At 45.7% G+C, this 24,460-nt stretch overlaps 6 protein-coding genes across 6 annotated transcripts; 4 read left to right on the top strand and 2 right to left on the bottom strand.

Annotated features, from left to right (window-relative positions):
* Positions 1–115: 115 nt before the first annotated feature.
* On the top strand, positions 116–5,241 carry VTP21DRAFT_10304 (uncharacterized protein; the record flags this gene model as incomplete). Its single annotated transcript, XM_069389626.1, has 5 exons — positions 116–250; positions 352–796; positions 859–4,298; positions 4,373–5,067; positions 5,139–5,241. The coding sequence occupies 5 exons, from the start codon at positions 116–118 to the stop codon at positions 5,239–5,241; spliced, it is 4,818 nt and encodes a 1,605-aa protein (XP_069252927.1).
* Positions 5,242–6,352: 1,111 nt separating this feature from the next.
* VTP21DRAFT_10303 (uncharacterized protein) lies at positions 6,353–13,367 on the top strand (the record flags this gene model as incomplete). Its single annotated transcript, XM_069389625.1, has 4 exons — positions 6,353–7,753; positions 7,823–11,851; positions 11,924–12,712; positions 12,951–13,367. 4 exons carry the CDS (start codon positions 6,353–6,355, stop codon positions 13,365–13,367), a joined length of 6,636 nt encoding a protein of 2,211 aa, XP_069252926.1.
* Positions 13,368–13,764: 397 nt separating this feature from the next.
* On the top strand, positions 13,765–16,571 carry VTP21DRAFT_10302 (uncharacterized protein; the record flags this gene model as incomplete). The annotated part of the gene is made up of 6 exons (XM_069389624.1): positions 13,765–13,810; positions 13,888–14,172; positions 14,230–15,042; positions 15,118–15,482; positions 15,576–15,968; positions 16,038–16,571. 6 exons carry the CDS (start codon positions 13,765–13,767, stop codon positions 16,569–16,571), a joined length of 2,436 nt encoding a protein of 811 aa, XP_069252925.1.
* A 1,143-nt stretch (positions 16,572–17,714) lies between these two features.
* VTP21DRAFT_10301 (uncharacterized protein) lies at positions 17,715–18,649 on the top strand (the record flags this gene model as incomplete). Its single annotated transcript, XM_069389623.1, has 3 exons — positions 17,715–17,758; positions 17,836–18,334; positions 18,413–18,649. 3 exons carry the CDS (start codon positions 17,715–17,717, stop codon positions 18,647–18,649), a joined length of 780 nt encoding a protein of 259 aa, XP_069252924.1.
* A 336-nt stretch (positions 18,650–18,985) lies between these two features.
* VTP21DRAFT_10300 (uncharacterized protein) lies at positions 18,986–19,713 on the bottom strand (the record flags this gene model as incomplete). Its single annotated transcript, XM_069389622.1, has 3 exons — positions 18,986–19,391; positions 19,462–19,547; positions 19,618–19,713. 3 exons carry the CDS (start codon positions 19,711–19,713, stop codon positions 18,986–18,988), a joined length of 588 nt encoding a protein of 195 aa, XP_069252923.1.
* Positions 19,714–21,087: 1,374 nt separating this feature from the next.
* VTP21DRAFT_10299 (uncharacterized protein) lies at positions 21,088–22,590 on the bottom strand (the record flags this gene model as incomplete). The annotated part of the gene is made up of 1 exon (XM_069389619.1): positions 21,088–22,590. The coding sequence occupies one exon, from the start codon at positions 22,588–22,590 to the stop codon at positions 21,088–21,090; it is 1,503 nt and encodes a 500-aa protein (XP_069252922.1).
* Between the last annotated feature and the right edge of the window lie 1,870 nt (positions 22,591–24,460).

Below are 24,460 nucleotides of genomic sequence, written 5' to 3'. Positions count from 1 at the left end.
CATTAATCTTTCATTGAAGACCAATTTTATCCCCTCTCGTTTTCTTTCTAGTTTTAGACCTCAATTTATAAAATAAAAGAAACGAGCAATCTATCTATCATTCATATCAATCGTAATGCCTCAAAATCCACCACCGCATGAACCCGTACCTGAGGAAGAGGTCGAGGAGGAAGAGGAGGACGAAGAAATGGACGAAGAGGAGTACGACGAGGAGGACGAAGATCCTGACGAGATTCTTGACGACAATGAGGCAATGATCACTCTTTTAAATTTAGCTTAATGATTAATGCTGATTATGCTGATTTTTCGTTTATATTTTCTGTATTATATCTATTTAATTATCCTTTTTAGATGATTTTGGGTGGCAGTGGCAATGATGGACGATACGGTTTTACCATTGATCTAGGAGATGCTTCTGGATTTTTTGTCGAAGACGAACCACTTACAACAAACGCGCTTCAAACACTCTTGAATTTAGGCGGCGGGCGTCGACAATTTAGCGGTCGTGTAGTACCCATGCGCCGGGCCGCCCTTGATATCCGCCTTTATCCTGCAGACGGTGATGCAAGTCGTTCGGGCAATGACGATCGGGAAGGAGGAGCATCAGAAAGATTAGGGTTTTTAAATCATTTAATCGAATCATTTACTCAATCCGCACCGCCTTTTGCTCCTCCACCCCCTGGAGCATCGGGTACGAATGACGATGTCAACATGCATCCTCTATTAGTGAATAGAGGGCCACCTGCGGGATCAGTCGGCTTGGGTGGACTTCAAGGACGAACTGGTCGTCAATCAGGTATGCGATTAATTTTTGAATTCTCAAGTTTAATTTCTATAACGTTATAACTTTATCAATAGATTCAATGTCTATGTTCCGCATTGAAGGTGTTAACTTTGTTGGTGGGGTTGAGTATGATCGTATGGGCGCAGGTGGCGACCGCGGTCCACTAGGTGTAGCTGTGTATCCTGGTGGATCACGAGGATTAGGCGTCGGTACCTCTGGTGATTCTTCTAAACCTGCATCTGACTTCATGCCACTTAATACCAGCGATCGTTGGTATCAGGAGAGCAGAATGCTTTATGGCAACAGCATGTCGGACAAAGCAGTTAATTTGGTCAACCGCGTTTTACTCGAGCTCATCCCTGAAACTCGTGAGGAGCTGCAACGACGTAAAGAGTTGAAGAAAAAGCGTACAGCAGCTCTCGCGAAGGAACGCGGATCAGACCTGGAGATGGATGCGTTACCTGAAACGGACAATGATCACCTAAACGACCAGGAGAGGAAAGATCAAGGTGAAGAAGGAACAGAGCGGACAACGGCATCATTAGCCACTGAGACAGCACTAGAAGAGTTCACTGCTGAATCTTCAGCAGATGCTCGCCCAGCTACAGAGGAAATGCGAGATGACGCTACTCCTAGCGCTACCACCCCTGCCGCACCTATTAGTACCGCACCTGAAGAATCTTCAGGACCAAGTGGGCCTATGGAAGAAGATCACGCGACACCCACTGCTCCTGAACCAACCGCCATCGAAACTACCGGTGAACCAAGTCGGGATGAGCAGGGCGAGCAGAATGAACAGAGTGAACGCACAACTGTTATGATAAACGGGCACGAAGTTGATATTACCAATACGGGGATTGATCCTACCTTCCTGGAAGCACTACCCGATGATCTTCGGCAAGAAGTATTTACTCAGCATTTCCGTGAACAGCGCCAGGCAAGCCTAAATGGTGCAGAAACCGGAGTAACGATAAGTGAAGAGTTTTTGGAAGCGTTACCACCTGAGATTCGAGAAGAAATTTTGCATGATGAAGCCCTTGAGCGTCAGCGGGCTTTGCGCCGTGAAGGTGACAGTGGTGACAGAGATAGAATAGAGGAAGGTGGTCCTACGGATATGGACCCTGCAGATTTTATTGCATCTCTGGATCCCCAGCTACGGCAGACGGTTCTCTTAGAGCAAGATGATGATTTCTTGTCAGCCTTACCGCCTTCCATTATCGCAGAGGCAAATACGCTGCGGAGCCGATCTAGTCGACGGTATAGCAATGTGGTTCGTCGAACTTCGCGCTCACCCGGCATTATCCGAGAACCGACCTCTGCCATTGCATCCACAGAGACAAAAAAAGCAGATAAAAAAGATGCAATACAGCTTGTGGATCGATCTGGGCTTTCCGTTCTGATTCGATTGCTGTTTCTCCCACAGCCAGTTGCAAAAAGCATGCACCACCGCCTACTATTAAATTTATGTGAAAATGCAAAGACGCGTTCCGAATTAATCACCCTGATCCTCGCAATCTTACAGGATGGAAGTGGGGATCTTGCAGCCGTTGATCGAAGTTTTGCGCAGCTGTGCAGTCGAACAGGAAAGACTCCGCGATCCGCGTCAAAATCCAAAACCCCAAGTGGCAAGGAACATCACCAGCATCATCAGCCCCATCAACGTGCAATGCCAAATCTTATTATGCAACGCAGTTTAGAAGCACTTATCTATGTTGCAAGCTACAACGAGGATGTGGTAACTTTTTTCTTACAAGAAAATGAAAATTTGGGTTTCTTCAAACGGCCCGGAAATCGAAAAGGGAAATCAAAGGAGTCAATTGCCGCAACCAAATACCCGGTTGTAATATTGCTGAGTTTGCTTGATCGACCCGTATTCGTAAAAAATACCTCTCTTATGGATAATTTAACACATTTAATGTCAATGGTGTGCCGTCCGTTATCGTTTTTGGCGAAAGAGAAAAAGGAGGATAAGCCTGGCAAAGAAAAACCCGATGGTTCAACGGCAGAAAATAGCACAGAAAGGCATGGAGGTGATGTTGACATGACAGCAAGCGGAAATTTGCCTCAAAGTGATGGTAGTGACGGTAATACTAATGCGCAAGAGGCTTTAACCGCCAATTCCTCTACCACACCGGTAACTTCATCACAGCAACGTGGGGAGTCTAATCAAACTGAAGCAGAGAATCAGGCCAATATTGGCGAATCTGCCGCTAACTCCGACAAGGATAAAGTGAAGGAGGATAAGAACGAGGTGAAGGAGACAGAAGAGGAACCCGCCCTCAAACCTCCCGAGATCTCCGATCACTATTTGCGACTCGTGGTACATGTGTTGACAGCAGGGGAATGTTCGGGCAAGACTTTTCAACACACTTTATCCATCATCCAACACCTCTCCTCCCTCAAGGGTGCGCGCGATATAATCACCGCAGAACTGGCAAAGAGCGCTCAAGATCTTGGACGTTGCATTCGGGGCAACCTGGATGAACTAGAGGGGCTTTTACGGGAGGCAAAGAGCGGAGCAGATATCCAAGGTGCAACGTTGATCAAGTTTTCTGCCCCTTCGTCTCAGCAGGCCAAATTATTGCGTGTACTGAAGACAATCGATTACATGTACTCACGGAAGTCATCTACAGCTAGCAATGCTAGCAACGGTGCTTCTACACTGATTGCAACCTCAACTTCTGCGGTGTCTGCTTCAACCTCCGAGGAGGATTTGACAGAACAGAGTACTCCAGCACCTAAATCGGGTGATCAAACTGTAGGGAGCGGTGAGGCGATGGCGGTAGATGATAAAATCACACATATCTATGACGAATTGGCTTTCACTCCGCTCTGGCAACGTCTGAGTGAATGCCTTGGTCACCTGCGAGATAAGCCTGACGTAGTTCATGTCGCGACAGTTCTTCTTCCTCTCGTTGAATCCTTCATGGTGGTATCCAAATATGTTGCGATCAAGGGGCCACCTGCCGAGATGCCCCTTGCTGACGAGCGATCTCGGGAAAACGCAACAACTAAGCTTGTGAGTACAGCGACAACTCCTGAAGAACTTTTCTTTGCCTTCACTGAAGAGCACCGCAAAATCCTGAATCTACTCGTACGAAACAATCCCTCGTTAATGAGTGGCTCTTTCTCGCTTCTGGTCCATAATCCTAAGATGCTTGAGTTCGATAACAAGCGCAACTACTTCCATCAACAACTGCATAAACGTACAGGTGCTCGATTCCATCATGGCACACTGCAATTGAATGTGCGGCGACAATATATCTTTGAAGACTCGTTCCATCAACTGCAAGGCCGTTCGGGTGACGAAATTAAATATGGAAAATTAAGCGTACGTTTCCACGACGAAGAGGGAGTTGACGTAGGTGGAGTGACTAGGGAATGGTTCTCTGTATTAGCCAGGGCCATGTTCAACCCAGACTATGCACTTTTCAAGCCATCAGCTGCAGGCCGAATGACTTACCAGCCAAATCGTGCATCCTGGGTAAATCCAGATCACCTGGCATATTTCAGGGTACGGCAATTTCAACAAGCTTTATTCTTTTTAGATCTCTTTGCTTATTAATTATTTTGTTTATCCTTCTGTAGTTCGTGGGGCGAGTGATTGGCAAAGCCATTTATGATGGTCGGTTATTAGACGCATACTTCACTCGTTCTTTCTATAAGCATATGCTTGGACGCTCTGTTGACTACCGAGATGTGGAGGCGGTCGATCCCGAGTACTACAAGAGCTTGGTTTGGATGCTCGAAAATGATATCACCGACATTATCGATTTGACCTTTAGCGTTGAGACGGATGACTTTGGAAAGACACGCACCATTGACCTCAAGCCTGGAGGACGGGATATTGAGGTTACGGAAGAAAATAAGCGAGAGTATGTAAAACTCGTCACGGAACAGAAGCTCACACTCGCCATTCAAGACCAAATCAAAGCATTCCTTGCGGGACTGCATGATATCGTACCACCCCACCTCATCCGTATTTTCAACGAGCAAGAATTGGAGCTGTTGATCTCAGGCATGCCCGATATAGATATCGACGACTGGCGCAACAACACAGAGTATCAGACCTACACTCCATCTTCTCCACAGGTGCAATGGTTCTGGCGAGCGGTACGTAGTTTCGACCAGGAAGAGCGTGCAAAACTGCTCCAATTTGTGACTGGAACAAGTAAAGTCCCACTTGAAGGCTTTAGTGCATTGCAGGGTTCGAATGGGGTGCAAAAATTCCAAATACACAAAGACTTTTCTAGCACCAATCGATTGCCATCTGCACACACATGGTACGTGAATTTACAAATTTAGGAACTAACCAATTTGTGCTCTATTCTAATTTATTTTATAATCATCTTAGCTTTAACCAGCTTGATCTACCTGAATACGAATCATACGAGCAACTTAGGCAAACGCTTCTTACAGCCATACAAGAATGCAGCTCTGGCTTCGGATTTGCCTAAGGAGGATTTACGTAGCTTGGCACCTCAAACTGCTATCTATATATATATTTCCTTTTATCAACGATTCATTCTAAATCTCTTTCTTTTTATTTCTTTTCTTGGGAACACCTTGTCTAATAAAATTAAACATAGTCTCCAAATGTAATCCATTACAAAATTTAATTCTTTGTTCTATCAAAGAACTAAAAAGTCCTGAGCGCCACTATTCAGCCCCCGACTCTAATTATCGTGAAACCAATAGATGAAGAGGAGCGTCTGTTTCTTGGCAATCGTTTAGAAGTGACCAGGATCAAAGCATTGCTTTTGCATCTGTGTCTTAATAAATAACCTACCGCTCCTGCGGGGCTACTCTAACCAAAGAGACGGTGGTATCGACGATAGCAGCAGTTGGTGAAAAATTTTCCTTCACATCTCCAACACTCCCATAGTGGTACCAGAGATCTTGCTAACTATGAAAATGGTATTGACAAGATCCTTTAATCTCATTCGGTATCATCGATATCTGTTTCTGGAGCACTACCAATTCTATCGTGTGCAGAATCATCTCTGACCCAACTAATGTGATTCTGATATTCCAATTAGGAATTACTTATATTATTTCACAAATTTCCAATTAGCTAACGGCTGAATTGATGCTTTGTCCAGTAGATTTCCAGCATACCGATCACTCTGCAATTCTGTTTCGCTCGGTATCTTGGATGTTCCTTATTTATCTCGTTCTCCTGTCTTCTGCCTTCGAAATTGTCTCTAAGCTTAATACTACACTCCTTAATATTTTATTTTGGAAATTGTCACATCGCTCTCCTTTTGCTCATTCATCTGGTAGCTGAAGTGAATCCGGTGAACTTCAAAGGTAAAGGTTAACATGTCCCGATAATAGCGTATTGCGGATCCCAATAATCTCACTTCTGCGGTATATCCACGTAGATTTTGTGGCAATAATTGCCATACTTCTCCTTCCCTTATTTTGAAAATGATGACCAAATTACCCGCTGATGAGAGTAATAGAATTAAAAATAGAATGGAAAAGTAAGCATCGTGCTATTCTTGCGTGTTTTCATTCAATTTATTTACTTCTCATTCCCCAATTCGTTTACCCATCTCCATCAGAATGTGGCAAGCACTGCCAAAAATCTACCATGGACAGGTCACCTTCGATTATGCGCCCGAACCAGATCTGTTTCCTCCTCCGGATGCGGACCCGACTACTCGCACAGATCCCGCTCTTAATCATCCATCCTCATTCCATAAAATCCGCCTTAATTTCGGAGAAACCATATATGCTCTCGAGCAATGTGAGCAGTGGTTTCGCGGCTATGTCATTGACCCAAGAAACCCCTGTCCGCCTACTACTGACTCGCCTGGCGTGAGAATTGGAATATTTCCAATGACTCATGTACACATAATTCAACATCTCAACGACATTCCGGGGATTCCGCCATGGAAACTCAGTGCACAAAAGATGTCCCTTCAATCCATGATGTCCACCTCAAGCCACCCTAGCCGTGCCGCCTTGCACAAACAGGATCAGATATTGAAAGATAATGAAACGGGACAAGTAACTTCATCAAAACTTACCCCCATTACTCGAATTCACAGACAGCACGCAGCCAAAGCCTCCTCCGGAGATACCTCCTCTGCTATGCTTCCTAATTTTACTTCGGGTGCATTCCCTAGTTTCGTACCCAATCTTCCAACCCCACCTCCCTTACCTGCTGCCAGTCAGATTTTTTTCGAGCTCAAAGCCTGTGCTGCCCGTTTGTGTGCACGCGGTGAAACCGCAGAGCTTCTCTTTTCCCTTTACAATGCTGCAGAATCACGTTATGTATCAGAAGAATATGTGGTCGTACTCACCGTCAATGGTATACCACAAGACGAATCGAAAATAGGCCGAATACACACTCTCTTCACGGACCAAGAAATTACACCCCACCTCTATCTGGTATGTCACATCATCCGCGTAGGTTATTTACGCGCAGCACAGACATCTTTGTCCACACTATCTAATGTGACGGAGATGGCGCTGTCGGACACAGACAAATTATCGGTGAACGGGAGTTTATTAAACGGGAGAGCAGTTCAAGGCGGAGTCCCATTGGGCGAGGGGCAGCAATTACAAGCGATACGACGTCCTGTAGCGGTTTGTATGCTAGCGCTAGGCTCTATTTTTAACGTGGGCAAAGATCCGTCGTCAGCCGTAGAGCAACAGGTACCTCTTTTCTTCCCTATCAACGAATCCAAATTTGCTCGACTTCACGAAGATATTCTCGCAAAAAACGCGCGAGAGTACGAGGTATCCCGCACGGGAGAGGTTTTGTGTTTGAGCCTGCGTTTGTTTAAGGGAGAAGCGGATATGGTGGTGCGTGAAAATCCCTCCCTCATGTTTGACGCTCCCCTTACGCGCACGCTTGGCTTACCGGACATCGTATTGCCAGGATTTGCGAGAAACGACTTTTACATTCGGGTTTGCTTCGGAAATTTCCCCCAGCAGAATCGGAATCGAAATATTCAAGTATGAGCAAAGTTCATTTAGAATTCATTGATTTTATTTTAAAATTCATATTTTTCTTCTATTATATAGTTTACGGCTGAAGTGCGTCTAAATTCGACAGGCGAGGTGGTAGAAGAAGCCTTGTCTCGCGGTGCCGGCGAACCATATGCTTCCCAGTTTGACTCCGTCATATACTATCATTCCAATAATCCCTACTGGAACGAGCTTATTAAAGTGCGATTGCCGGAAAACATGGACGAACCAGCGCATATCTTCTTCACATTCTATCACCGGTACCCTGCCAACTCCAAGGACAAAGCTGATAAGCCTTTTGCTTTTTCATTTTTGCCCATCTTCCAGGCGAATGAGACATGCGTTGCCGACGGCAAACATGTCTTAGTATTGTATCGGTGGGATCTTTCGGTCGCAAACCCTTCAATATACCGAGCAAACGCTTGGACGCTAAACCCCTTGGAATCCCTCTTGCCTCACGTTGCGAGCGATTCCGATACGGCAAGTATTCCGGCCCCCATCATCACGAGTGGCGGTAAGCTTGTTGCTCTGAGAGATACCGTGGAGGTGCAGACACTTCTCTGCTCAACTCAATATGTACAAAATGAGGTGCTGCTGCAGCTTCTACGATGGAAGGAATTGTTAGCAAATTCTGACGAATCGGCAATACGGTGGGTGTTAAGCAAGATCTCATTTGTGCCCGAGATAGAGCGGGTGCGATTTTTGACTGAGGTGCTCGATGCGCTCTTTGGGATTCTCTTGGCCACGCGTATTGCATCCTCTTCCAACGGTGGAATTACGCCGACGAGCTTCATGGGTACCGCAAATAACCCGCCTATTGCAACTATTGCGGCGGCTTTTTCAACTTCACTTCCAAATAGTAATCCTCCCAACCAAAATTCCTACACCAACTTCGGCTTAGGGGCAGGGATCACCATTCATGCGAGCATGGCCGAGTTGACCGAGCCAGCATTCGACGCTCTAGTTTCTGTCCTGGGAATTGTGCATGATCGGCGTTTCCGCAATTTCGATCAAGCTCTGGAGATATATGCAGAAAAACATTTTGCCTTCCCCGGGGTCCACCCACGCCTTATTCTCTGCATGTGCCGTCTCCTTGAAAATTGCTCCGATCACGCGAAGGAACTACGTCGTACCATCAAAGTATGGCCGCAGCTGCTGCGATTTGTGATGCGTTCACACCAGCTGGAGAGTAGTGAATGTGGAAAAGTGGCTCCTCACTCATCAAGCGAAACAATGTTTCGGCACGAGCTGTCTGAGCTATTTGAGAGGATGAACGCGCTCATGGTTCTACAATCACAGTCAATGATTGGCTCACAGGTGCTCGCATTGAACTATTTTGTAGAATCGCTCAGTAGTCTATCTAGCTACTTCCGGGCTGTAGAGCTCTTCCGATTCGCAGTCAAGTTCATTGACTCAATGCGCTCACCTCGGGGCCAGCTGCTGCGCAGTCGATTGCTAATGATTATAGAGATGTGTAGGGGCCCATTGCTCGAAGACGGGCCTATGCGTTCGGCCTTTGTGCCTGCGGTGTCAAGATGGGTGGGTGAGCACTTGAGGTCGAGAGAAGAAGGCAAGAAGGCCCAAGAGGATTTACGTCTGTGCATCCTGATTCTGGCAGAGGTTCTGGAGCGATTGTGCGAGAACAGGACTGTACAGAAAATACCGGAAGATACTCCATCTGTGGAGTTAACTCAAGAAAACGCTAACTACCACCATCTTCTCCGTTTAATCCCCAAATTGGTTGAGTGCTTCCATTTCTTTAAAAACTCTACCTCAGCGACGGCACCCCCTCAGCCCACTTCGAAGCCGACTACGGGAAGAAGCCGCAGCGCTTCCAATGCTAGCTCAATCCACAGCACCTTTCGATCAAACCCACGCAAGTCCTCAGTCGGGCAAATGGATATGCTCGAGTCGACACCCGCTCATGCAGATATTGCTGCTGTTTTTTTAGAACTGTGTGATCGGGTCAGTGTCCAAGAATTGCATGATTACGTGGACACTATGACGCTGGCTATGTCCATGGAGGAAATGGAGGAGTTCCTTCACCAACTACTTTCCATGTGCCTGTCTATTTTGACACATGAAGTCTTTCCCGATGAATGGCTTAACGTGAATGTAATCTCCCACTCGGTGGTCCTCAAGATTCTACATGCTATCACTGCGCTATTGAATAGTACACATGCCCCTCCTAGGCGGATTATCTCCATTGCTTCCCCGGGAAATGTACACGCGGACATGGATGTATGGACACACACGCTCCTAGTACTACTTCGATTGCTGACTTGCGATAATCTTCACGCCGAGAAGAAGCAACAAACGGTTCAGAATATCGTGGGCGACTTGCGGGCGGATGCAGTGAATCTCTTACAACAGCTGTGGGACATTGGTAACGAGTCTAAAAAACAGTTTTCAATGAAAAATTCGAGCGGGCTCCTTTTTCTAGACTTTGATCCTATGCCCAAGATCGCCAACGAGAGCAAGGAGGAGGAGGATGCTTACGATGAGCGTCACCTTCTGCTACTCGTACCTGATGTTATCAAAGCGGTGCTAGAGCTTTGTTTGATGCATCATGAGAAGACGCGTAAGGCCAACGAAGCTATATTAATGACTATTATGGAAAAAGAGCATTCGGAGACAGGCGAGATAAGTCTAACGGAGCGAGTTGTTATTCAGCATATGGATTCTCTGCTCATGGCGGACGGGAAAGGAGACGATGCGGCCCGCTGGTTCCTGATTACCGACATGCTTGCTCAGCTGCAAGTATCGACGCAACTTGACTTTGTGAACAAGGCACGTGCTCTCCTCACCAAAGTGAATCGATTGCTGGAGCTATTGTTGCACGTGCGCGATCTTCCTGCCGAACTGGATGAGTACCAGGACGATCGGATCATGGCCATGTTCCAGTTGATGAAGTTCGTGCAAATGATCGAGCAGGATGATATTTACGTCAAATATTTACACGAACTAGTGCGGATGCACGTGAAGCAGGACAGTTTTGTCGAGGCTGCGCACACTTTGCGGCTGTACGCTAATCTTCTCCCGTGGCGCACCGGAGACACCGTCCCTCCGGGTCACAACTTCCCTCAACAGAGCTCGTTTGCCCGCAAAGAGATGCTCTACTACCAGATGATGGAGCTATTCGAAAAAGGGCAGGCCTGGGAGGATGCCGTTGGACTTTGTAAAGAGCTTGCCCATCAATACGAACATACCACCTACGACTACGCTCGCCTAGCGGAGGTATTAAGACGACAGGCCAATCTATGCGATACTATCATTAAGCAGGAGCGCCACCACTGCGAATATTTCCGTGTGCGCTACGTTGGCCATGGATTCCCGGTCGGGTTGCGCGGAAAACAGTTTATTTATCGCGGACTGCCTTTCGAGAAGCTTTCAGAGTTTTGTGAAAGAATTCAAATTAAACATCCAAAGGCTCAACTTCTAGGAAGTCACATATCCCCCGGTGACGCCGTTGTAAACAGTGAGGGGCAGTATCTTTATATCACGGCCGTCGTCCCGGAACCTGATCGTTCCAACCCTAAATTCACGCGGCCTGACGTACCGCACGCCATCCGCGACTACCACGAGCATTTCGGCATCAACACATTCAGTTTTTCACGCCCTATGCCAAAGCGGAATACCTCCAGCAATGGCGCATCCATATCTTCTTTGATTTCGATACCCGGAGCCACCTCTTCGATTCTCTCGCAGTCAAAGGAGACGCCCAATGATTTTGTTGATCTATGGATTGAGCGCACTGAGCTGCGATGCGAAGACGCTTTCCCGTTCGTTCTCCGGAGATCCGAGGTGGTAAAGGTGCGAGTCGAGGAGGTTAGTCCAATACAAAACGCAATCGCGGCTATGCAAGCGAAAAATCAAGAACTTCTGCAACTTGAGGAGAGGTTCCGCGGACAAACAAAATCGAAAGCTTTGAACCTGAACCCACTCACCATGGCTCTCAACGGAGCGGTTGATGCGCCTGTTAATGGAGGAGTCGCGATGTACAAGCAGGCGTTTTTCTCACCCGAGGGGGAGGCCAACGCTGGTAGAGAGGAAGTCGAAAAACTAAGGCGACTAATAGAAGAGCAGGTAAATGTCGCCACTTGACTCTAATTCCATTTATATATATACTCTTATCCTTATCTTTTTTTTTCCTTTTAGGTTGTGATTATTCAGCGCTGCCTCCAAATTCATGATCGGCTTGTTTCCAACGAGATGCGCCCCCTTCATGATAAACTCGTCAAATTTTTCAAACGCAATTTCTATGAAGAAGTTCGGCGAGTGATGGAGCGCAATCAGCCAGCGACAGAGAACAGTTGTGATTCGACCATTCTCCTATCGCCCAATCCTCAATATAGCTCCACGTTCTCAGGCCGTTCATCGGGAAGCTCATTTCTTGATCAAAACCTAGCATCGCCCAATTTATCAGAGGCCCACCCCAATACCCGCTCTCCGTCCATTGCCATCTCCCTTTCGGCAGCTGAATCGTTTCCATTTCCACTGGCCACTACTCTAGCGCTGCCGTCACCCACGAAATCCACTATGAGTAATGGAGCAGACGAATCGCCTAGTTCTCTAAGCGGAACGAATATGGTCGAAGGACCTTTACGGTCCAGCTCTGTGACAACCAATCTCGCTCCTCCTAATAAAGCTATACAGAATCGAGTGGCGCGAACACTCAGCCTTGCGACAGCTGCGACCTCCGTGATCAAGCCTCGCTCGATAAAAAGTCGGCTGCAACGGCTACGTTCACCAACGCATCCAGATCTACAAGAGGAGAATGGGAGTGTAATCGAGAGTGAGGAGTCGGAGGTGGACGATGTAAAGAGGCCAGCGCGAGGAGGTCTTGACGAGTATGGTGAAGAAGAGAGTTCAGGCGGGGGAGAGGGGGGAAAGCTAGGCACAACCCAGTGGGCAAAAAAACTGGCAGCAGGCTGGCAGCGAGTTCGGGTGAACTCTCCATGATTACCGTTGACGCCATTTTGTCTATCTATTATTTATCTCTATGTGCTTTTGCTCGTGATTCACGCCTTTTCCATGAGAACACGTTGTACTGTTATTTTTCTTTAGCAATCTGTACATTTCAAACTTTACATATATTTAGAGAAGGATTAAATTAATGCAGCAGAATATGATTTGACGGCACAAATTCGTGTGCAAGCCCCTAAGCTCATCAATATTCTCTAAGGAAACGGTGCACAATCTGGGGACCGAGCGGAAAATCAGAGCTTATCCCGGGGGGAATTTGCAGGCGCCTCCTAACCCCCGTGAGGCCCTAATAGGGCTGAACCTAAATGGGACTAATGGCCACTGGACCGCAAAGATTGCTCTAATGAGTGCCAGTTTTGGGCTATTTTTATCGTTCATGCAACTGGCCTTGGTCCTCCAATCCTCTAGTCCCGAAAAACACAGGAGTGCAACCAGTGGCTTAGCTTGGCCTAATACGCTGATGGGAGAACAGCGAGGGAAGAGGGCCGAAGAACACGGCCGTGAAGGGAGGGAGAAGGAAGAAGCTGTTCGAGGAAGCTGGAAGGAAGTAGAAGGAAGCGGCGAGGGCGATGGGATAGGGGTCTACGTAGAAATAGGAAGGGTTTCAGGAGATTGATAGAGACTGTTTTCCAAATTCCTTGTTTTGCTTGAAAATTCCACCCGCCAATCGCACCCTTTTATAGAGGGCTAGGGGGCTTTGAGGAAGGAGGAAGGAAAATTTTCCTTAAGTCTTTATTTGTTCTCCTCTTCAATAATCAGGTTAATGGCCTCCATTAATCATTAGCTGAAAACCATTGTCCCATCCCTAATATTGTATGGTATCTGTGATATCCCCGCCATCCTAATAAGACTTATTTTTCTTATTATATCTCGCCAATTCTCCTGCGCTACTTTCCTATCTCATCTCTACTTGTCGATCCCGGCGATTGAGAATTCATTGACATAGCAGGCGCGATTGTCGCCGATCCATTGATACTCTTCACTACACATACAATAACATAATCGCCTAAGAGATGAGTGCCGACGCAGCAAATCCCATTAAGGCCGAATCCAAAGATGGTGAACTGAAAGAGAAAGAAGCTGTGATGGAGAAGCCAATTAAGAAGGCAGAGGAGGAGAAAATCGCCAAAGATGAGACAGAAGATGGAGGAAAAAGAAGAAGAAAAAGGGCAAGAAAAAGGAGCAAAAGGACGCTGAAGAAAAGGAAGTTGAAGCAGAGGATAAGAAAGAGGATGAAAGAGGACCCGAAAAAGAAGTCGAACAGAAAGAATCGTCTAGTGAGCCTGTGAAAGAAGAGCCTGGAGTAATTGCAGAAGAACCAAAAGAAGATTCAATAGTTGAAGCGAACGCCTCCACTTTGGAGTCATCCTCTGCAGATATCCATGAGAAAAAAGAATCGAACTCAGACCAAATAGATACTGGTAAGTGTGCAACAGATTCAACGGCAATTGGATTGTATAAACAAAACGATATTATAGTAGAACCAATAGAACCCACCAGCGAGATTAAGGCGAACGGAACTATGGACGAGACCTCTAGTAAAAATGGCAACGTTGAATTACCAGAGGAGGAAGAGGAAGAGTGGCATGAAGTAGAACAAAACGAAACAATGAACGATGAAAATCAATGGGAAGAAAGGAATCACCATTATGTGAATGGCATTGAGCACGTTTCCTTTCAAGGTGAGGGCGGGTCCCTTGCCACTGATCAGCAGCAGCAAGAGGAGGAGGATGAATCAAACTCCAATAATGAATCCTTGCCACAGCGTGCAGGTCGAGACGAGTTTTTTGGACTTGAAGGCACCGATGTTATCGCTGCGCTAAAATCGCCTAACTCCCAGATGAATTTCTCCGAAGCACTTCACCGGATGAGTCTGCACGAGGGCAGAGAGGATGAGACCTATGTAGACGACAGTCCCCAAGATTATGTCGACGAAAGCCCACAGGAGTACGTGGACGAGAGTCCTCGAGACGAAATGGGCTGGAGTGGGGACCAATCCAATGGTGAGGATGAATCGTCCCAATCGACGATGGAATACCGAAACGCGCAGGCCGAAGACTCCTTTATTGCTCGCGCGAGTGACACCATCCGGTCCACTTTTTCCTCCCTCACCTCGACCGGCTCAGGTGATGATATGTTGTTGGCGCGGCTTGAGGCGCAAAATCGGGAACTGCGGAAAGTGCCTACGGCCCGGCGCGTTACTCAGATCACTCGCGAAAATGTGCGTAAGAGCTTCCACCAAGCTCGTATCGAGGCTTCCCAGCGTGGATCCTTTGAGGAGATAGATTGGGGTATGTCGGTTGGAGAATGGAACTAATTTTATCTTTTTCAAATGACTCTTCTTACACCACCTCCCCTCCTTTTAGAATTCTGGGGTTTGGTCATTTCCGATTTTAAAGCAATCGCAAAGTCACAGCCCAAGAGACTCTCGGAGGCCATACAAGCCGGTATTCCGTCCACCTTGCGCGGGATGATCTGGCAATTGTTTGCTTGGTCGAAGGACCCGGAGCTAGAAATGACATATAAAGACTTATTGAAACGACAGAGCCCGTATGAAAAGATGATAACAAGGGATTTGAACCGCACCTTCCCGGGTCACGAGTTTTTCAAGGACGAAGATGGGCACGGGCAACGGTCTTTATTCAACGTGCTCCGAACATACTCAATTTATGACGAGGAGGTCGGCTATTGCCAGGGAATTGGGTTCATCGTTGGCCCTCTGCTCCTTTGTGTAAGTACAGATTCCCTCTTGGAATTCGGGAAGCCAGACCTTGATTCATTTATTGGCTCCGCCCCATTTTCGTGTACCTTTGATTGCCTGTAGATGCCCGAGGAGGAGGCATTTTGCCTGCTAGTTCGGTTGATGAAGCAATACGGCCTGAGATCCCATTTCACCCCACAAATGGATGGCCTTCAGCTTCGCCTCTTCCAGCTTGAACATCTCATGGAGGAGCATTTGCCGCGTGTGTATCGTCATATTACCCGCCAAGGGGTCAAGCCAACCATGTATGCCTCACAGTGGTTCATGACTTTGTTCGCCTACAAGCTCCCGCTCTCTTACGTGTTCCGGATATTTGATGTGGTGCTTGCCGAAGGCGTCGACACAATCTTCCGGTTTGTGCTCGTGGCTATGAAGCGTTGCGAGGATGAAATCTTAGGGCTGGAGTTTGAGCAATTACTGGAGTTCCTAAAGGGTGAGTTGTTCGAAGCGTTCGAGGTAGGTTTTCTTTGCCAATATCCTAGACCCTGTATGTGAGGGGCTCATCTCTGTCAATTCTCCGGCTAGAATCCGAATGAAATGGTGCAAGAAGCGTACAATTTCAAAATCACGCCTAAAGATCTCAGCCGCCTCACCAAAGCCTATCATGCTGCTTCACAGCGTGCCGCCACAGAAAACCAGGCACTGGAGGCACTACGACAAGCCAACAATCAACTCTCCAACCACGTTAAGCGGCTAGAGGCAAGCCTCGCCACACTGAATCGAGAGCACTGCGAGCTGGCAAATGTCTTGATTTCCACGAAGATGGAGCTCGCGCGCATCCAGGAGGAGAACCAGGAGCTACAGCAGACGGTGAATGAGCTCAATCGCCGTGTCGAGTCACAGCCGGCTGAGCTCGAGCAAGGATTCCGAAATGAAATCCAAGAGTTTGCTCGCAAAAATGCAGATTTGGTACACCGAAATTCTGCACTCGAGAATCAGCTGGGGGATATGGAGTCCATGCTCATCGATGTGCGGGTACGGTATGCTGAGTCGGAGAACGAGCGTGAATCTTTAAAGAGGAAGCTGAACGACTTAAGGAAAGCGCTCGGAGTTGAATAGCTTGCTTGAGGGTTATATAATTTTTTTACTTGTTTTGTCATTGTCGTGGACTTTTTTATAATTTGTGGATATCACTTTCGTTTTTTTTCCTCTTTTGCTTTTATTTAATTTATTCATGACTTCAATTTTATTTGAAAAATTGCTTTCGCTGCTTAGCTCTGCACCATGAAGTCTGTTGTATTTTTTTTTTTTCCCCTCTCCTCCCTCGTTTTTCCGCTTCATCCGGCTATACCTTTTCCTTCCTCCATTCCTCTATACTTACCTAGAACTAAGCTATATGCGGAGTGGACTTTGCTGCATTCTTCCTTCTCTCTGGTTTCTATACTGTTAGCCATCTCAATACTACTACTCATTAGAATGGGAACGTTATCCTCTCATCCAGTGGAATCATAAGCCTATAACATACCTCCGCAGCTAAAGGTGTATTATGCTGACAAGAATTGGAGAGATTAATACCCCGTGATGGCGCCTATAGGGAGAATTGTATGGACTGTTTTCGCTCAAGATATTTCACCTAGCAACCAAAACTACCCCGACCCTTTTCTAAGTTACCAGACGCATTTTACCCTTTTGAAGCCAAGGTGCCAAGGCTAGAAGGAAGTAGGCGTACGGGCAGATCGGGTATGCGAGGCTGAGCGATACTGCAGTCTCGGATATATTCAAGCCGCAGATCAGCCACACTGCTTGCTCACGGATAAACTCGCTAAATTGGGCCGCACACAAGCCGAACCTTTCGGGAAGAGAGAGGGGAACCTTGGGGGAGAAGAAGCCTCAAGGAAGCGGCATGATTTAATCGGACCGGTTTGGCGGAAAATCCCCTCCTAGCAACTCCTCATATCTCAACGAGTATGTATGGAGGCATATTAGAGCCAAGTTCGGCCTTTCCCAGCAAAGTGTGGATGCCACACAGCACAAGAGGGTTGTTGGCTGTGGGGGGCACAGCGTGCATAAGGTGGACCCCCAAGGTTGAGTCGGTGAAAATAAATTCGTATGTTCTCTCCACTGATATGAGTCATGGAGGGCAGTGGGATACTTGGATTGGATAAATGAGGTTAGGATTTTAACCGCAGGCTGGATCCATATATATATATACATTCGGAGGAGCTAAATGGAGGAGAAATTCAAACCGGAACGAGCCATACTATGGAAAAGAATAATAAAGTCTCCCTAAAGGTCATAGGCGCCGGGTAAGGGAGGCCGGTGGCCTACTCTTCTGAGCTATTGCGATTCGAAGATTGAATGCATCGCTGGTTATTTTCACTAGGTTAGGCCGCACAGGCACGTTTTCGCTCATGACCGCTCTCGACGCTCTTGGGGTTGGCCCCACTTACCACATGGTGCGGGCGAAGCATCACCATTTCAAGACTTTTAATGACGCGTATGACAACAAGCCCGTCGACTGGTCCGTTGTCTTCGAAGGGCACAACTCCACTGTGGACTGGCCCACCGTGAGCTTCTACAAGCAGCTCATGGCTGAGTATCCCGAGGCAAAGGTGGTATTGACAGTGCGCGACTCGCCCGAGGTTTGGTACGACAGCATGAAGGACACCATTCTCCAGCTGGCGCTACGCCACCAGAACCCCTCCTTTGGCGAATGGCTGTTTAACTTGTGTACCGGGGGGCAGCGCAACAGATGGGTAACCAACTTTATAGAACGCGATATGGGGGGACGGTTGGATAAGGAGGGTGTTATTGCTGCTTATAACAGGCATGTCGAAGAGGTAAAGCGACATGTTCCTCAGGAGAGACTCTTGATATTCAACGTAACTATTGCATCCTCTTGACAGGGGCAATTGCCCCGCCATCATTCTTCGGCTCAACCGCTTTATATTTTTGTCTAGGTAAAGCAAGGCTGGCAACCGCTGTGCGACTTTCTGGGAGTCGAGGTACCGGCCGAACCATTCCCAAATAGGAATGACCGTAAAGAGTTTACGGCATTGATCAGAAAGCGAGACCGGGCCGTGACTATCTTTACCTGGGGTTTGGGGTCAGCGGTGATAGCTTTGGGAGCCGTCGCCGCCGGGCTCTATTTCAAACCGGAAATCCGTTTCTTTGATAAGCTCAAGGAGATCCTGTAGATAGGCTCTTGTAGTTTCCGCCTTAGTTGTTGATGTTGTATAAGGAAAAGGAGGGTGGATCACCCAGCCCATTTTACAAAGCAAACACCACCCCATGGTTAAAGAAAACTGCAAAGCAATGCCCAATGCAAAGAACAAACAGAATTGAAAGGATCACGTTGGCAAACCAGAGTAAATGTATGTTATATATATATTTATTAGTAGAAAAACTAATAGGAAAGAAAATGGATCAAAATCAAAGTGAAGAAGAATAATAAGGGTTTAAAACAGAGGAGGAGAAGAAGTAGAAAAGATAAAAGATAAAAGAAGGGGGAAGGAGGGGGAAAAAAAAAAGAATTACATGAGAGTGCATTTTTTCTTATTTTTGCTCCCTCGCTGCTTCACCAGCAGGGCGGCACGAGTCGCGTGTTCAAACACATCCCTCACGCCCTCTCCGGTCTTGGCAGAGCATTCTAGATACTTGTACGCGCCGATTTTCTGCGCAACCGACATTCCCTCCTCAGGAGTGACCGGACGCTGCGATGTCTTCCGCAATTCCTCCACCACTGCAGGGTCGTACCGCAAGTCCTTTTTACATCCGACAAGCAAAATGGGCAGGTTTGGGCAGAAATGCAACACTTCAGACACCCATTTCTCTTGCACGTTATCGAGTGAGTCTGGGGAATCAATTGCAAAACAGATCAGGATGACGTGCGAATCAGGGTAAGAAAGCGGGCGGAGTCGATCGTAATCTTCTTGACCACTATCCATCAGCAGAACATTCATTATTGGGTGAATGGTTAGGGAGGAGGGGAGAAAAAAGGCCAGCTTACGCGGTATCCCAAAGCGCGAGCTCGACGTGTTTTCCATCAACCTCAACATCGGCAACATAATTCTCGAAAACAGTGGGCACATAAAACTAGAATGATAGCCAACAATGAAGCAATAAGTCCGGAGGATAAACCAAAAAACAATGACGGGAAACAAACCTCAGGGAAGGTTCCTTTAGAAAACACGATCAATAAACAGGTCTTACCACACGCACCATCCCCTACGATGACAAGCTTCCGGCGAAGTTCGGCCATTTTTTTTTTTTACTACGATTTTGTTGTCCTTTTCTTTTCTACTTTTTCTTACTTTTTGCTACTGAAAGGGCCCTATCATATGCACAAGGGAGAGAGAAGAAATGAAAATTAGTTTCATCTGGATGACACGTAAACTGACGTGAGGCTAGATTGAGAATTAAAATTGGGGAAGGGGACATGCAGAAAAGAGCGTCTGCACGGAAAATAATCGGCAAATTTAAGCGCCAACTAGATGAGGGGCATGGATGAGAAGGGGGGTGGAAAATGAGGGGGAAAAATAGCACAAGAAGAGAATTATCCATCTTGGATGGAAAATGAGCATGTTGAATCCATGATGTCTCATCAAGGATGGTTGATGCAGATGAGAGGCAGAAATGGGGAAGAATGTTGACAACTTACCTTGACGATGAGAAGGAACTAATTGCAAGTAAAAAGGAAAGAGAAAAAGAAGAAATATGAAGTCAAAAGAGAATGGATGATGACCAAAGAAAAAGAATATTTTTTCTTACAAAGTTTTTTTTATTTTTTGAACACATCAAAAGAATTATGGCGTAGCCACTATCAGGCAAAATAGATAGACAAATTATTGTTCTCGCAACTTTTTTTTTTGCATTTCTATGATCACTTCCCCAACCCATACGCTCTATTGCCCTTCCCCAGCCCATACACTCTATTGCCCTTCCCCAATCCAGAATTTCTCATGGACTCCGACATTCTTTATCCATCTTCACGGACTACTCTTAGCTGTCCTTTGCGGCATGATATAATCTAGCGCCCCTTTTGTGATTTGGTTTTAACCCCCTAAACTATTTTAGCCACGAAATATTTACTGTGAGCAAGAAAATCACCCAAAACTTGACTTATTAGTTATTAACACTTAGGCCACTTAACAGTTATTGTCTCCCTAAACTTGAATATCAAATCACAATCTCTAAATCCATGGGCAATTAACCCTCAAGCATTCAATAGTGATTTTTTTCTACTTTATGCTAATTTTTGTCGAAAATGTAATCTCTGTCGTGGCCTCCATGGAACACTAACTGACTCCCATGGTCGGGACAAAGCATATCTTGAGAGGCAAGGATAATTATGATCGTTTAGGGTCCCCTCATTTATACATATATATTGCACTCGAATTATTAAAATGTCGGTCCGTGCAAGTTACATAATATTTATCTTTTAAATTAAAAATAGCGTCAAAAGGGTGATACTACAACAATCACATATTAGTTGAGAATATAAATAAATAAATAAATAGCTAGCTAAAGACTATAACAGTGGTATGAAAAACAATCTACGGTAATTAAAAGAGGAACAAAGTGATAATAAAACGAAAAAACGTGGTGATACAATGAACAGAAGCTCATGGTTAGATTAAGAAACATTGGGTGACCCAGGACCCAGGACAAAGATTAGCATCGTCACTACTGTAAGAAGGAGTGAAACGCCGGTAACGAAGATGGCGCGCCTCGTATGAAATCTCAATACGCTTGCCTCGTGTATCCGACGGAAATGAAACCCCCCATATTCGAATCCTTTAAGCAGGGCCAAGAGGGGAAAAACTTCTAATACTCCCGAGAGGATAAAAGTCCAGCCAAGAACAACCGCAGGAAGACACCACAGCCGAAGGAGCTTGGAATTGACTCCCACCAGTACGATTCCTATCTCAAGGGCAATCCCTCCGATCAGCAATACGACGCCAAGTGGAAGAAGAACACACCGGCCGACAGGCCGAGTCACGTTCGCTGAACAGCGTTGGTCTAGGAAAGTCGGGAAATAGTATGTATTCAACACATCGCATACGTGCTTTTTGGCGGAAGAAAACACCACCGGATCGGCACGGCGATGCACCTCAATCCACTCTTGAATTATCATTTGGTCTTGCTCTGGAGCAACCGCGCGACTCTTTGTGCCAAGCGATGAGCAAAAGCGATCATATATCTGCACTCCTGATCTCATCACATCCCGCTCCGTAATGGGTTGGCCGTCTGTAGTGGACGCCAAGTCGATAGCAGCTGCCACCGCAGCAGCGGCCGTGGCAAATCGCAGGGTCTTATCTGCATCATCCGGTTCGCGAGGGCGTTCGGCAAACATTTCAGATGCTTCGTGAGTATCTAGTGAGATATCCCGGACCTTTCCTGAGTTCAGCTGAATAAGATTACTAGAAGCATCCCCTTGACTTATTTTCTGCTGATGTTGCATCGCTTCTTTTGTGGGTTGCGCATTCAACGGCCCCAAATGTTCCGGAAAGAGTGGGTGACTCTCCGCTTTCGATGAGACCGAAGCGGCCCCGATTGTTGGATACGACGCTGTCGACAATGCCATTTTCAGTGGTGCCAGCAACTTTACGTCCTCTGCACCACTTGGAGCTATCCCGGCTATAACGGAAGGAAATTTTTCGCTTTCTGTCTTTCTTCGCTCCAGCTCGCGCCGCTTTCGATCTTGCTGTCGAAAAGTACGCCATAGCGCTTCGTGTCGCTCCATAGCAAGCAGAAATTCAAGGTAGTCCTCAGCATTTCGCTGTTGTAGGAATTCGGAAAATTCTTGAATCGAAAGAGGGGAGCGCGTTTTACCCGTCACCACGTCTTCTATCGTGGGGAGATCATCGGCTGGGGGTAATGGTGGATGATATTCCTCATTGGATGTAAAAAAAGGTAGAAAATCCGAAGGACTAACGCGATAGAGGGAGAGAGGAGTTAGACGTTCGGGTAAAGGGATCTGTCTAGCGTGCTGAGGAGCAAGGTGATTCATCTGTGCTTCAGAAGCGTTAAGAGCAGTACTAGTTGGAAAGTGAGGGGGGTCTTGAGAATTAAGAAGTGTGATGGTAGAAGCAGATGCAGGTAGATTGCCGTTTTCTTCAGTTGTACAGTTGATCATAATAAATATTGGAAGGCGGTAATGAAGGAAAAGGAAAATCCTCGATAAGTGTAGGTGCAATTACAAATTAAGCTGAACTAGTTTGGGACACATAGTAAGTAGTAAACGAAATAAGAGTTCCAAGGGAGAAATAAGAATGCAATTTACGCGTAAATGATCTGGGAATCCATTAAACTCGGAGAGCAGAATGTATAGGATAATAGAAAATAAACGACAATATGGTACAATCTAGATGAAATGCTGGATAGAAAGAGTGGAAAACCCAGAATCTTTAAAATATAAACGGCTGTGAGTTTAACGGAGACGTTGCACGGATGATACTTTTTTTTTGTGCGTGTACTTCATATAGATTTACCAGTACTGGTATAAAGTGCTGAATATGAAATTAAGCTCAAAGTCGGATCCAATTACGGCATTACAGAGGAAAAGAGAGAGATCAAGGATTTGGGATTCATTTGCTTGACAACCAATTAGTGCTAAAGAAACGTACCTATATATAGAATAAATACCTTTTTTGTCAGATAGAATGAGCCCCCCCTTGGTCAGCAAGAGCCATTAAAGCTTCTGATAGGAATAATGAATCGTCATATATTTCAGAACGATTGGCTATTTCTTTATTTTCTCTAAGGCCACCAAAGGTTGGATGTTGCTTTCAAGATTTGATTCAGATTATACTGTAGGAAGGATATTAGCATGTGGAAAGTTAATTGGAGATCATTATCGATTATCCTTAGGAGAAAACAAAATTTACGAAGTCAAACCACGAGTATTTTGCCAGGCATCGGACTAGTGTCTTGTTTTCATTGTTTTTGTAAGTTACTGCTAATCAAAAAGGCAAAATTTTCTTAAATCAAAACAATCAGAAAAACTTCTTAACATATTCCATCAATTGTATAAAAAAGACAAGAGTTAAGATAGTAAACCTTTATGGAAGAGTAGAAAGATTATGCTGTTAGTATCATGTGAGAGATGGCACAATGGCTACCAACAAAAATAGGGGGTTAGGAGGGGTTGTTTTTTGTTAGAACTTCATTTAAAAGTGTACTTTTCGATAGTAAATGATGAAAAGGGATAAGACTGTGAAGAGACAAGAGAGTCAAGTGGGACGAGAGGGATATAGCAAAGAGTGCGAATATCATTCATGCTATTTCAAAAAAAAAAAGAAAAACAAACGAGAAAAAAAACTCTAAAATAGTATATAAGATGAAAGGAGGAAGAAGCTAAGTCATTAAATACAGGATAGAAAGAAGTAATGTGGTTAGAACATTCGGTATAGACGCATTGGAGTTAGGCGTTTTGAATGAAAAAATTCTCGTCTTGGATTCAAGAAAAAGAAGAGCTTTTTTTTGGATCTTTATTGTAGAGTATCCTAATGATGCTACTCGATGATGATGAATCAAAGGTCGTATGATTCTGTGCAGGTTATAACCAATTGCAGAGACCGTTCTAGAGGCTAATCCGGACAGTACAAGAAAAAATAGTAATCTAGAGTATCCAGACATGACAAGACAAAAAATGGAATATCAGAGAATTCAGACACAGATGTGCTAGTGGGGAAAGAAAGATTTGAGCTCATACTATCTAGATAGAACCAAAGAATACTTGCTGCTAACTAACCACACTCCCAAAGTTGAGGAGTGGAAACCAGATTTTTTTTTTGATCAATGCCGAGTCTTTATTGTATAGGAAGACTCTAAAATACAATTGTTACATTATTATAAGCAATAAAGTGAAAGGGAAGCCAAAGTTAAAGCTTTGGGTGATATCGTAGATCGAAATGATATGTTGGTCATATCGACTTTCATCTCAAATAGGTAAAGGAATGGTGGAACTCAACTAACTGTGGATATCAAAGGATAACATGAGAAGT

The sequence above is a fragment of the Calcarisporiella thermophila genome, assembly GCF_041956535.1.
Source record: "Calcarisporiella thermophila strain CBS 279.70 unplaced genomic scaffold VTP21scaffold_7, whole genome shotgun sequence".
NCBI lineage: Eukaryota > Fungi > Calcarisporiellomycota > Calcarisporiellomycetes > Calcarisporiellales > Calcarisporiellaceae > Calcarisporiella > Calcarisporiella thermophila.
The sequence above is the reverse complement of the archived record's forward strand: the minus strand, read 5'-3'. Positions and strand labels throughout refer to the sequence as shown.